The sequence below is a fragment of the Dryas octopetala genome, chromosome 9 (assembly GCF_963921425.1).
Source record: "Dryas octopetala chromosome 9, drDryOcto1.1, whole genome shotgun sequence".
NCBI lineage: Eukaryota > Viridiplantae > Streptophyta > Magnoliopsida > Rosales > Rosaceae > Dryas > Dryas octopetala.
The window spans coordinates 7988628-8002842 of NC_141374.1; the positions used below are offsets into that span (position 1 = coordinate 7988628).

A 14215-nucleotide genomic window follows, 5' to 3' on the forward strand; every position below is an offset into this window, starting at 1 on the left:
CATTTTTGGGAAAAGACCAACACAATACAACATGCCATTTTTGGCTTAACTCATTATGTTCCTCTCCATCAAACCATAATTAAGCTTTTTTTTTTTTTCCTCTCCCTCCCCATGTTCGAGTAAAATTTCTTTGTCAAGAGTGTATGTATTTTTTGTGTCTATTTCTTTTATCACGTACTTGATAGTTTAAAAATTTAAACATATAATTAAGAATAAAAATATGAAATATGATTTTAATTTTCACATATTTAGCAATATATGATAAAAATTTTAAATAGACAATCAAACATAAATATATGTTTAGCTTAGTTGGTTGATGGTCGCCGGTGGCAACCAGAAAAGTTGCTATAGGTGGTGGCCGAAAAAGTCACTAGAAAGGCAGACAAAAAATTCGACAGAGGTGGTGGACAGAAAAGTTGCTGGAGATGGCGGCCGAGAAAGTAGTCAAAGGTGGTGGTCGGAAAAGTCGCCGGAGGCAGTTATCGGAAAAGTCGTTGGAGGCGGCAGGAAAAGTTGCCGGCGATGGTGACCAGAGGTGATGAGAGAGAGAGAGGTGGTGATATTTCAAATACCTAATTACAAATGATATTTTTTTACTTTACAATTGGCACCTTCTTTGCTTAGTCTAATCCAATTGAACAAAATTAATGGTGGTTTGCATTCAAAATTAAACTTTGTACGTTTGACAACTAGGTCTACAACTACAAGTGAGTATAATTGCATAAATTGCACAACTAATAATGGGTCACCATCCTCAATTATTATATCTTTCAAACTTTGAATCTCTTAGTTTTTCTTCAGTTAAATGATGAATTGGAATTTATAAATGTTTTTATTTTGTTTTCTTGAAGAATTATTCAAATCATTGACTATGATCATTGTGAGATAAAAAATCTCACAAGCGAATTTCACAATAGAATTTCTGCAAAAGAAATAAAAAGAAAACATCGGTTAATTAACGTCAAAATAGCTTTGTAGAGAGAGGGAAAAACAAATGGTAGCACCCACGTGTGCAATATGGATACACTGTATGTGTAAAAATGAATACGGTATATTTATAGGATTGTCAGAGTTTTTTTTGGTATAAGTCTTGAAAAGGTAAGAATTCTTGAAAGGTAATAATGTCTAAATTGTGAGGACTTAGGGTAGGCCAGTTGGCCAAACAGTTGTGCTCAGTGTTTTCAAAGGCGAGCTTCAGGCGCGAGTCATGGCGAGGCGGTGGCCGATTGCGCACGACGTCGCCGGACTGTGAAAAACGACTGAAAGGCGAAGGCAAGGCGTTGAAGGCGTACGCCTCTCGACGGCAAGGCGCTGAAGGCGTTGAAGGCGTCGCCTCGCGACCAACTCTGCGGGATTTTTTTCAACCTCTGTTCTAGGTTTTTTGCACCTCTGTTTTGGAGAAGATCGGTTGGAGAAGAACCCACTCTTCCAACCGAGTAAGATCGTGCAAGGCAAAGGTTGACTTGCAGTTATGGTGATGGCCATCAGGCTTTGGTCTTTTTGGAATGAATAAAATCTTCCTGGAGCTATTTATATATGTTTGGGCCATCAGGCTTTGGTCTTACAGCCTAAACAGTCCTAATACTGTTTTTATTTATTTTTTAATTCAAAAACATTTTAAAATATTAATTTTTTTACATGTACTGAAAAGACAACAATACCCTTACTTATATATATATTTGGGTCTTATGTTCTATTTATATACTTATATATATATTTATCTATTTATATATGTTTATATATATTTATAATTTTTTTATTATAAAAAATATATACCGAAAAGCTTACGCCTCGCCTTCTACGACTAAAACGCCTCGCGTCATGTTTTTGCGTCTGAAAACACTGGTTGTGCTGCCACCACCTCACCGGGTTTCGATCCCCCCTCCCCCCTCTTTAGGCCTCTTTCCTTGGCCTCTCTCTTTGTAACCAAAAAAAAAAAAAAAATGTCTAAATTGCATGACCACTACTTGTCAAAAATGATATCATGTCTTTATCTTGAAGAAGAAATGCGATCCATGTGTGGTCTGACATAACACAACTAAGGATACTTTTGAAACTTCTAAGGTGATTGGGCTAGTGTGCCTTATCCTAATTGGTCTAGGAATATTTAGTCATTTTTACTCACGGTCAACATATCACCTATCCATAATGCTCACCATTACCTTTTTGTAACGAGTGAAAAATAGACTCGATCTAACTATAAATATGGCAACTCGGCCTAGGATGATCTTATGCTCCGACAAATTATTGTATTAATGGAAAGGGTCAGTTAAGATTTAAATAATTAGTTGACTTGAAGTATTTTCTTCCTCTTTTTTGTCTCATTGGTAAGTTACTTTTTTATCGTAAATCATCATAGTTATTAAAAGATCAAATCTTTATAATTGTAAGTGCATTATGAAAAATTAATGCATGCGGTGACACGTTGCATTGTTCGCTCGCAAAAAAATATGTTAGGCCCAATTTTGTCTGACAACACTCACGTACGTGTTTTGCATGAATATCTAACCCCAAGTAAACGATTCTCATGCATATTACGTACGTGATTGAAAATTTATTTAACTATCTTCATTTTATGTTCATCTAAAAAATGATTGTCTTATATATGAACACTTTCAAGCATACACACACGTAATCAGGAACATTATAGTCAATTACATTAATTTCATCCAAAACAAAAGTAAATTCACATAAATTCAAATTTAACTACTGACATTTGCAACAGAAGAACATGAATTGCATGATGAAGAACTGATAGCCGAGCTCTTAAGGTGAGTAAGAAGGTGAGTGTTATCCCAATGTAGCTATAAAACCCCCGCTTAAGTATAAATACTTATTTTCATAATAACATTAATTTTCTCATTTCTCATTATAATTTTTTATTTTGAATTTATGCTTTACAATTGGCTCCTTCCTGGCTTAGTATAATCCATGTAAACAAAATTAATGGTGGCCTGCATTCCTAGGCTGTAACTTACATATATGGAACTTACTAAGAATTTCAGTTTCATTTCATCATAGCCGTTCATCCTTGGTTGGAGGACACCATCCCAACCCTTCATTCTTACGCCAATTGCGTCTCTTTCCAATTCCATGCAAACACACCACTGACCAACCCCCTTGTCTGGCACGCACGCGAATTACCATAATAATCCCCCTTTAGCCGTACGACTTACAGATTAAGAAAAGGGTACTCTTGTCCGAAAAACAAATTAAAGACTACAGATTTGACCTTCATTTTCACTCTCACAGTAAGAAAAAGAAGAGAGAGAGAGAAAGAGAAAGCTAAAGCCGATTCCTTTTAGCCCTTTGGCGTGCATGCTCTGAAGAACTCGCTTCGCGCTCTTTTGCCTGCCTCGTTTTCTTCACTCTCTCTTTTTGTGTCCCTCTGTTTCCGTCACTCTGTCTCTCATTTCTCTGAAAGTTCATAAATTTTGCTGGTAATCCTCTTTCTCTAAGCTCCATGTTCTCTCTTTTTTGTGTGTAGAAATGTGTTATATGCATGTGTTGTAGGATCGTTGTGTGTGTGTGTGTTTTGGTTGAAAGGTTCTGACTTTGTGATACCATTTTTATGTTTTTTGGTAGAAAAGGTTGAATCTGCTTCTGGGTCTTTGTATCTGTCTCTCTGCAAGCTCACAATTGTTGCTGGTAACTCTCTTTCTCTCTCTCTAAGCTGTCTTTCTGTTTTGTACGATTCTTGTTTATGTGTGTGCTTTTGCTGTAAAGGTGCTGATCGACTTGGTAATATTTTTGATTGTTTTGGTAGAAAAGATTGAACCTTTGTGGGTAGGATGTTGGACTATAGCTTGCCTATAGCAAGGAGAACAAGGGCAAGGGTAGACCAAGCTTACATGGAGTATTTTGAGAAAAAGAAGAAGAAGAAGGATGGTGTGGGTGACTCGGCCAGTGTGATTCAACCCACTAGAGGTAAATTGCTTGATGGCTCTAACAAATTGGGGTCTTGTTGTAAAATGGACTCTGAGTCTATAGCTGTTTCTGATGGTGGTGAGGAGGAGGCCAGTGTGCAAATTGTTGGTGTGCGTTCATTGGGTGAAGGGGAGGAAGATTCAGTGGATTCTTGTTCTGTAGAGAGTGCAGAATTGAAGAATGGGAAGAAATCTCAATTGGGTTTTGGGAAAACTAAGAATGTGGGTCCAATTGATGGGGAGAATAGTGATCATGACAGGGTGTTTGTAGGTGAAGAGGGAGGAGGAGGTTTTGGTTGCTTGAATTTGCAGAAGAGTGAGGGTGCCGGTGAGGTTGACGGTGACAAAGCCAGTAAGGATGAGGATGTCAGTGACACTAGCTCAAATGAAACAGAGACCCTGTATAGTGAGGACGAAAGTTGTTATTCAGATGATGAGGATTATGAACCAGGAGATGAAACAGCTGATAGCGGCGATGATACAGATGATAGCGGAGATGAAACATCTGATATATTACTTGGTGGAGATGTTCAAGTGAAAAAGGAGAAGAATGATGATGAAAGTGAGGTTAGAAAGGGAAGTGGGGAAGTGGGAGAGGGGCAAAGTGTTGAGGTTGGTGTGAAGAGAGGGAAAAGGCTTGGATTGGATATATTACTTGATGCCGATAATTCTGGCCAAAAGTTTAATTGTGTGGCACACCGAACTCGTTCACAAACTAGTTCAAGTTTTGGAAAGAAGAGAACACAACCTGGAACATTTAGTCAACCACTTTGTGTTGATGAGGATGATTTAGGTTCTTCTGGGAATGATGATGGCATTGATGGTGTTGATGAAACTTGTTGCAATGGTCAGAGAACAAGGTGTCATGAAAAGAAAAGGTCTGATGATAAGATAAGTGATGACAATGGCAAGACCTATCTTGGTAGAAAGAAAATTGGGTCAGATAGAGGGAAAACTAAGTCTGATGAATGGAATGATACCAAGAAAGTATGTAAGAAGAATGAAGGGGATTTGGGGAGCTCTATTAACAGAAAGTGCACCCGGGCAACAAAAGATTTCAATTTTTTTAAGAATCTTGTACATTCCTTTTATGATGAGAAAGAAGTGCCATTGGAAGGGTTTGCTTCCTCTGGGGATGAAGCACCCGAACATGAAAGACCTTCACCAGAAGCTACGAAACAAACTCTTCCATTGAAGTTCACTTTTAACTTGGGCCAGTCAAGTCCATCAGAGAAGTCAGATTCTGATAGTGAACTAGATAGACTTTGGGCCCTGTATGACTTTGGTTCCAGGGATTCTAATGAGGAAGGGTTAGCTTCCTTTGGCGATGAAGTCCCCAAAGACGACAAGAATCCACCAACAGCTACGAAGAAAACTCTTCCATTGAAGTTCACTTTTCAATTGGGCCAGTTTAGTCTACCAGAGAAGTCAGATTCTGATAGTGAACTAGATGGGCTTTGGGCCAAGTACGACTTTGCTGATATTAATTCCACTGATCCTAATGTGGAAGGGTTAACTTCCTTTGGCGATGAAGCCCCTGAAGAGGAAAGAGATCCAAAACCAGCTAAGATGGTGACTCTTCCATTGAAGTTCGATTTTAAATTGGAGCAGTCAAGTGTACCAGAGAAGTCAGATTTTGATAGAGAAGTAGATAATCTTTGGCGTTACTGTGACTTTGCTCTCACCTCTTGTGACATAGGTTCCACTAATTCAAATGTGGTAGGTTGCCTTGTACAACACTGCTTTGTCACCCCTCTCCTGTATCACGCATACATGAAAACATTTTTACAGAATGAGTTCGTTTTGTTTCTTGCATGGGATTGTTTATGATAAGTGAAAGTTTGATTGGCAGGTTGAAAATAAAGATTCACTCCCTCCTGTTAATGAAGCTGACACAGACACAGCTACCCTTTGTAGTCAGGGGAATCACCAATATATACTTGATGAAGAGATTGGACTTATGTGCAGATTTTGCTTTATTGTAAAGCAGGAGATCAAGTATTGTATGCCATCTTTTGTAAGTCTTTTAATTTTTATATTCATGTTATTTTCAATTAAAAAAAGATCATGCTAGTACTTGGAACTTTTTCATTTGGACTAAACTTTTTAAATTCCCTGGTTTAATTACTATGATAATACTGAATGCAGAGCATTATGTGTTGTTTGGCACGTACTTTCTTTCTTTGATATTAGGAGTGTTGTGGGATGAGATTATTCATTGATCTCATTGATGTGCCATTAATACTTCCAAAAGCTCCAACTTGCTGATTTTAGTGATTCAAATTAGAATCAACAAGTTGGTTGTGCTGAATGTCCTTAGAATGTTTCTGGCCAATATCAAATTTTGGTTAAGGCTTTGTTGAGCCTTGTAAATTATGTTGCTTTGAATGATTTAGTATATAAGCTAAAATCTCTTCTTTTACTTGTCTTGTTTCTGGTGCTCTGTGCATATGAGCTTAATTAATATAATTGAATGTATCAGGATAAAAACCCTTTTGGAAAATATGGTAGGAGAGGGTTTCAAACAGAGGAGCAGTCAAACTTTGATGAGCATGAGGCTGGCTTTGATTCCCATTGTGGCAGTGATAACCATGTTAATGAAGAAGAAGGCACAGTGTGGGACTTAATTCCTGGTGTTAAAGGAAGTATGTATTCTCACCAGCGCGAGGGTTTTGAGTTTATTTGGAATCATGTAGCCGGTGATATTCAGCTTGAAGAGTTGGAGAAAACATTTAGCGCGGAAGGTGGGAATGGATGCTTGATATCACATGCTCCTGGAACAGGAAAGACTCGTTTAACTATTGTCTTTCTCCAGTCATTTATGGAATTTTGGCCAAAAGCCAGACCACTTATAATTGCTCCTTGTAGCATGCTGCTTACATGGGGAGAGGAGCTTAAGAAATGGAATTTTGGCATTCCCTTTCACAATCTCAACGACCCCGAGTTATCTGGACAAGAGGATAAAGCAGCTACCAACCGTATGAAGCGTGAAAGCCACTCCCATGTTCGCGATAAGCGGATGTTGAAGTTGTATTCCTGGAGAAAGGAAAAAGGCATCCTTGTGATTAGTTACAGACTGTTTGAGAACCTTTGTGGAGGACGTCTTAAGAACAAGGACAAAACTAAAACTTGTGTAGCTTTGAAAAAAGATGAGGTAATAAGGAACATCCTTCTCGACATTCCTGACGTTGTGGTGTTTGATGAAGGCCACACTGCTCGCAATGATGAGAGCCATATATGGAAGGCTATATCGCAAATAAAAACCAAAAGGCGCATTCTTCTTTCAGGAACCCCTTTTCAGAATAATTTTCACGAGCTCTTCAACACAGTCCGCTTGCTGAGGCCAGAGTTTGAAAACTCCATCTATGGTAGAGAATACAGAAGGCGAGGCCGAAAGAACTTTGCAGAGAATACAAAACTAGCCACAGATTTCAGAGCTAAGATTGCCCCATTTGTGCATGCTTACAGAGGTGGCATACTTCAAAATAGTCTTCCGGGGTTAAGGAAAAGCCTTGTTACTTTGCAGCCAACCCAGTTACAGGAGAGCTTTATTAAGAGAATTCAGGGGATAAAGGAACAATTTTTATATGAACGCTTTGAGGCTGAAATTTCTGTTCATCCTTCGCTCATGCTTAAGGAAGACATGTTTTCTGGTCACTGGGATATTTTGAAAAAAGTTCAATCAGATCCTGGAGCTGGAGTGAAGGCCAAATTTGTGATAACACTCGTACGGCTTTGTGATGCTTTGAATGAAAGAGTTCTTGTGTTCAGTCAATACCGTGGTCCCTTAAAAATCACAAAGGACCTTCTAAAATCTCAGTTTCAGTGGACTGAAGGACGAGAGGTTCTGTACATCGATGGAGAATGTGATGCAAAGCAACGCCAATCCGCAATTAAGGTTTTCAATGATCCTTCAAGTAAAGCCAAGGTGCTGTTTGCTGCAACCCGAGCCTGCAATGAAGGCATCAATCTGGTTGGAGCTTCAAGGGTAGTGCTCCTTGATGTCACATGGAATCCTTCTGTGGAAAGGCAAGCCATCTCTCGGGCCTACAGGCTGGGACAGAAAAATCTGGTTTTCATCTACCATCTCATCATGGCTGGAACAAAAGAGGAGGACAAACACAGTTGTCAAGTTGAGAAGCATAGGCTGTCTGAGTTGGTCCTTTTTTGTTCTAACAGAGTTGCTCATGGGAACAAGATAGCAGATGCAGCCTCACAGGATCAAGTGTTGGACGAGATGGTTCAGCTTCAGAAGCTCAAGCATATATTTAAAAGAATAACAGTGCTGGATGAAGACAAGCTCAAAGCTTGAACCACAGCCAACTTCTCAGTCAAGACACATTGAAGCCTGTTGTACACAGGGAGGTCCTTTAGTTGTTTTTTTTTTTCATTTCCATCTTTCACAGATGTAAAGAAGCAAGGCATAGATGATGAACATGACAAAATTTCTTTTGGGAATTAGCAAAAATATTGACTGTGATTTGGTAAATGTGATTGTGATACCAGAAGAATAAATTTTTTTTTTTTTTTTATACCAGAAGAGTAAATTTCACTGCCCACAGCATATAAATTTATTTAGCATATGCCATGAAGACATGGATATTCATTCTTAGCTTTATTTATATGCATAGCAAAACATACACAAAAGATTCACAACAAAAAATGTGATCCTTTTGTCACAGTTTTAAAGTCATGAATTTTTTTTTTTTCTAAACTCAATGTTATATCTAAAGCCTTTAATCACAACTCTTGACAAAATATTGGCTTTGTTTCTGTTGGTGGACTTCTTTGGTCCTGGGTAATTGTAATTGACCATAATTCAATACATGGGTTATTGTAATTGACCCCTCCCCTTCTCTCAGAGTCTCTCTCTCACCCTCATATTTAGACTCCCACCACAACTCTGAGTAACGACAGCAGTCATAGCACCCACCCCATCTGCCGCCCACCACCATATTCTCTCTCACTCTTCCATATTCGCCACCCACCACTGAGGTTTAATTTTTACCTCTTTTTAGTCATTTTATTTTTTTAGTCTTTCATATTGAACTATATTTTACCTTCATATGATGGCATGAAGTATTTTTTTAGGAAATATGATGGCTTGATTTGTAAGGAGAAAATGGGTTCTTATTCGTATGACATACTATGTACTTCTTTCTTTTCTTGTTCTACATTATAGGACAAATAGACAATAGAGAAAATTAAAGTTTAATCCTTCTAATATTTTTTATTTAGAAAAAAATCTTATGACTTTTTTTTCTCAAATAAAGCCCTTATTTTTTCTAAATAAAACTCTTATTTTTTCTAAATAAAACTCTTTGACTATTGCCTTGTCAAAGAAATATATCATTATTTTTTTATTTTTTGAGGGTATAGAGTACGAGTTCACCTCATATCTTCCTAGGGTATAGACCAAAATCTCAGAGTTAAAATCTAATATAAAGCCGACAAACCATAGCTTAAGAAGAAGTGAAAATGCACTGCTGAACACTCGAAAATAACCGCCAAGGGCTTGGCACCTAGTATATGTGAAAAAATTGAAACTAATAGACCAATATTATGTAATATGGAATGGTTACAATATTATTGGACTTTAGTTAGAATTATAAAACTCATAAGCCTTTAGTTAGTAAATTGTTAAATTAAATGACCTGATGGAAGTTTCCCTAGACAATATAGCACTTCCCGGAGATTGAAATAATAGGTCTTCAATATGATTATGGTATTTTGATAATCTTTTATGATATTTTCATCCATAAATGCTTATATGGCCCATATGCTGTGTACAACATTTTTTGATTATTTGATTATTTTTTTTATATGGAATTGAATCTTTTATATATATATATGACCCATATATATATATGCATAAATGGTTATTAATTGAATTTTTAATTGATTATTTTGTGAATGCAATTGATTAAGATATATGTTTTTTATTTTGTTTATTGGTTAAATATATTATACATATAATGTGTTTTTAATTTTGTTGTATTGCACGTTTTTAATGAAGTTATAATGCGCACATTTTCAGAATATGAAAACTCATCGTGAACAATTGTAGCTTTTATTGTTTTTATCATGAATTATGAATGAAACTACTATCGTTTAATTTTTTAGTGTTATTTTCATAAAAAACAAATTATATAGGTTTTACACTATGATCCCCCGGGATAAAATTTATGGATCTGTCACTGATTGTTGAGGAGATTCGTAGTTTACGCGGTTATTTTGAGTCTATTATGTTTCAATACCAGCCTTATTCGTGTAATCTGTGTTGCTCATAAGTTTGCTCAATTTGCTTTGTCGATTTTATTGTGTGGGTGGAGGATGCTCCCCCTTGGTTCTACTATGCTTTTTATGAGGAGACCTAGTTAGCCATGGGCCTTAATAATATATGAGTTTTTTAGATATAACATCATTTTGAATACTTTATTTTAGAGTAGGCCCAGTAGGTAAATAAATGTGTGTGAAGATTTTTTTTTCCACGTCGATCAGATAATAGCTTAGGCCTGAATTTGTGGATATTTACAAAAGATGTCATTGCTCCAATTTGAGCAATATTTAAAGATCCATGATTTGAGACATTTATTACTCATAATTTTGAATGTTGTAATTAATGAAATTTCATGATTCATGCATCCAATTCAAAACAAAAAATTGTTACCAATTATGAACATCAATATATAAACACTCAAATACAAAAAAAAAAAATTAAACACCCAATATATATATATAATATACCTATAATATAGATTAAAAAAATGAACACAATAAGCCTCCACTTTGGGTAAAAAAAACAAAAAGAGAGAGAGAAATATATAATAAAAATATAACAAATCCAACACAATACAAACATAACACTAAGATATATAAATACAAATACAAATACCTTGGACTTAAGTATATAAAACAAAAGAAGAAAAATAAGAAGATATCTATCGCCCAGGTCAAGAAAAATATATACTTACCAACCTCCTTTTGAGGTACGTATATATAATTACTAACCTTCTTTTGAGGTATATATACCAATGGTTTCATCACCTCTTACTCAGATAGAAAAATGTGAAAGAAAAAACAAAAACCACAATCATGGAGGGCTTAGTGTTGGAAAAAAAAAAAAAAAAGATCAAAGAAAAAGATGGGAGGAAGAAGAAGAAGAAGATCGAAGATTGATGATGAAGAAGGATAAAAGATTAAGAAAAATCAAATAAAAAGAAAAAAAAAAAGATCGAAGAAACCAAAAACACAACTAAAGCAAAATAACACGTTACTTACTTGTAAGTATTGATAGAAGGAAACTTGAAAAACACTACAAAAAATGCCGTGGTGAACTTTAGAAATTGTTAACCTAAACAACATGTGATGATAGAAGCTTAATGATGTTTGAAAAACGTAAATGACGTTTCTTCTTAATCTTTGAATGTTGGTCGAAATACACTAATTTGGACAAAAGAACACCTATTTTGAAATTTGAAAACAAAATTAAAAAGAATATACTTAATTTACAAAATCAAACATATATGAGAATTAATTACCAAAAAAAAATGACAAAACCTTTAAATAAGGCATTAATACACACTAATTTAGAAAACGCAGTAAACTTTCAAATTTGAAAACGAAAATGAGAAATGGAAAATCTTAATATTCAACTTCATAAATGAATGGCAATTCATTACAACAATTTTTCATGATAATACCTTGAAATAAAGCATTCATTGATAAAAATAAAATTTATTTATTTTTCAACTCAAATGGTAAAAGAGGAAATCACAAAATGAATTTTCTGCAGAAAATGGATAATTCTATGTGGCAAATTAAAAAATGGGTGTATATCTAATTTCCAAAAAAAAGGGTAATATCAAATTAGGTTTTCTGAAATGAATGTATTTCTAATTAGCTCATAATATATTTCAGTCATTCCTTATATATATATATATATATATAAAGGTTTAGGGTAATATATATATTAGTCTGTACTTTTAAACCCCCTAACCAACGTAAAAGTTTTCCTAAATATACACCTATCTAGAAACTCTCCCAAAACCTCCTAAAACTTATAATCATTTTTTACCCTTATGACGCGCGCTTTGACGCACTTTGACGCGTGCACTGACACGCGTTGACTCTCTCTGACGCCCACTGACGTGGATCAGTGAAACTGAATTTTAGAAATTCAGTTACGTACACTAAAAAAATATAATTTTACATTATAATTAACTAGAATAAAAAATAATTACACCATTATTTTCTACGGAAAAAAAAAAAATAATATTTACACCTTTATTTGACAAAAAATAATAATTATATCAATTTCGTGTTTCACTAGACTAAATTCAGTTTCAGTGCATTCATTAAATTCAAATTCAGTTCACTGAATGTACTGAAACTGAATTCAGTGAAATTGAATTTAGTGAAACTAAAACCCTAGACAACGTTGTTCGATCACCTCACGCATGACGAGTACACGATAACTGCCACTGCCTCTGGTGGCTGCCTCAATCTGTTTCCACCTGCAAATTTGATTCATCATATTTCAGGACCACAATTTCATTCAAAATTCATCTAAAACTCATGTTTCACGAACTGAAACTATTTAATCAATAAATGAAGTAAATTTGTATATACTTATAAATCAATTAAAAAATCCACATTTTTATTCGATTAATAACAAATTCAATTAAAACAGATTCACTAACTATACATTTCACAAACAGATTCACAAATCAATTTCAAATTAGGGTTTACAAATTAGGGCTTTTGAAATTCAAAGCAATTGAACCCAAATTTGTATACCAGTGGAGAGAGACTGTCAAGGGGAGAAGAATGAGACCGGAACCACTTCAATCTGCCACGGGAATCGCTGGCAACGACAGTGGTAAGTCTCGGACCTTCTTGGCGTCGATTCGCCGTCCACGGTGGTCAGTTGGAGAATCAGAGAACACCATCACACTCACCACGTTGAGAGGAAGCTTTTGGAAGTGGAGAGTGGTTGTGCCGTCGCCGGAATCTCGAAGTCACCGCCGGAGATGACGATCGGACTTCGGGCTGCATTTGGGTTTCTATGGGTTTTCTGGGAAAGAGAAGGCCATGGATAGATAGAGGAGGAAGAGGCGAGGAGAACCCAACCGGTCTGGCACCTCGTCGTCGCCAAAATTGGCGGATCACCGGCGAGGGAGCTCGGGTTTGCCTAGACCTGATCCGACATCGATGTTAGGTTTCACGGAGAGTGGAAGGCAGAGAGAGGAAGAGGGAGGAGAGGCGAGCGTGATGGGACCGGTATCGCCGACAACTGTCACTGGACGGCGGCGCACGCGCCGGCGACAACAGTTGGGAAAGAGAGAGAGAGAGAGAGAGAGAGAGCATGCAGATGAGAGAGTGAGCACAAAGATGGAAATGAAAAATAAATAAAAAGGGTAAAACTAGAAAATTAAAAGATAGGGAGTCAAACTTGACTGTGTATTAGTTGACTAAGGGGTTTAGGAAAATATTAAGTGTAAGATTGGGGGTTATGGGAGAGGTAGATTTTGGGTGGGGGTTATAAGAGATTTTTTCTCTAACTAGGGGGTTTATAATTATTAACATTATATATATATATATATACTTCCAAAACATAAAAAACAATTCATAATTAAAGATAAAAACTAAATGAGAAAACAAAAAACTAGTCACTTAATTGAATCAGGAAGCTCAAGTTGTTCTTCTAACCACCCATTATTCCTATAATAATAATAATAATAAGAGGAAATTTCACAAATGGTCCACTTATTATTCACTTTGTCCTGTGTTGGTCCACGATTTTTTTATTATTCCATTTTTAGTCACGAACCAACTTACGTTTGCCACTATGGTCTATTCCGTCAAAATACTACAAACATACGTTAATTGTAGTCACATGCCCTGCACATGGAGGGGCAAAATGGTGATTTCATGTCCCATTTTCTCCCTTATGCAACGTTTCTCTCTCTCTACTAGGCACAAATGTCGCCGGACCCAAGGGGTGCTGACAACTTCGTCAACCTCCAGATCAGAAGCTGGTGAAGTAGAGAATTTAAGATACAGAGAGAGAGAGAGAGAGAGAGAGAGAGAGGCGGCAGATAGGAAGAACGTGATGACAGGGGGAGGGAGGGCAAGGGGTCGACGGTGGGGCATGAGAAAAAGAGGGAAAGAGAGAGAGAGAGATAAGTTGCATAGGGGAGAGGAAGAACATGAAATTACTTATTTCCCCCTCCATGTGCGTCCCATATGCCAAAATTGACGTTCGTTTGGAGTATTTTGACGGAATA

General features: G+C 36.3%; 1 protein-coding gene across 1 annotated transcript; it reads left to right on the top strand.

The window, feature by feature from the left end:
- The first annotated feature begins 3791 nt into the window (after nucleotides 1-3791).
- On the top strand, nucleotides 3792-8401 carry LOC147273622 (SNF2 domain-containing protein CLASSY 4-like). The gene is made up of 3 exons (XM_086228242.1): nucleotides 3792-5645; nucleotides 5779-5943; nucleotides 6409-8401. The coding sequence occupies exons 1-3, from the start codon at nucleotides 3792-3794 to the stop codon at nucleotides 8236-8238; spliced, it is 3849 nt and encodes a 1282-aa protein (XP_086084368.1). The 3' UTR covers nucleotides 8239-8401.
- The last annotated feature ends 5814 nt before the right edge of the window (nucleotides 8402-14215 follow it).

Excerpts from the sequence above, each read along its gene's own strand:
- LOC147273622 (XM_086228242.1), top strand. The coding sequence starts at position 3,792 with ATGTTGGACTATAGCTTGCCTATAGCAAGGAGAACAAGGGCAAGGGTA. Across the intron at positions 5,646-5,778 it reads GTTCCACTAATTCAAATGTG|GTTGAAAATAAAGATTCACT; the intron begins GTAGGTTGCCTT and ends TTTGATTGGCAG. Across the intron at positions 5,944-6,408 it reads AGTATTGTATGCCATCTTTT|GATAAAAACCCTTTTGGAAA; the intron begins GTAAGTCTTTTA and ends TGAATGTATCAG.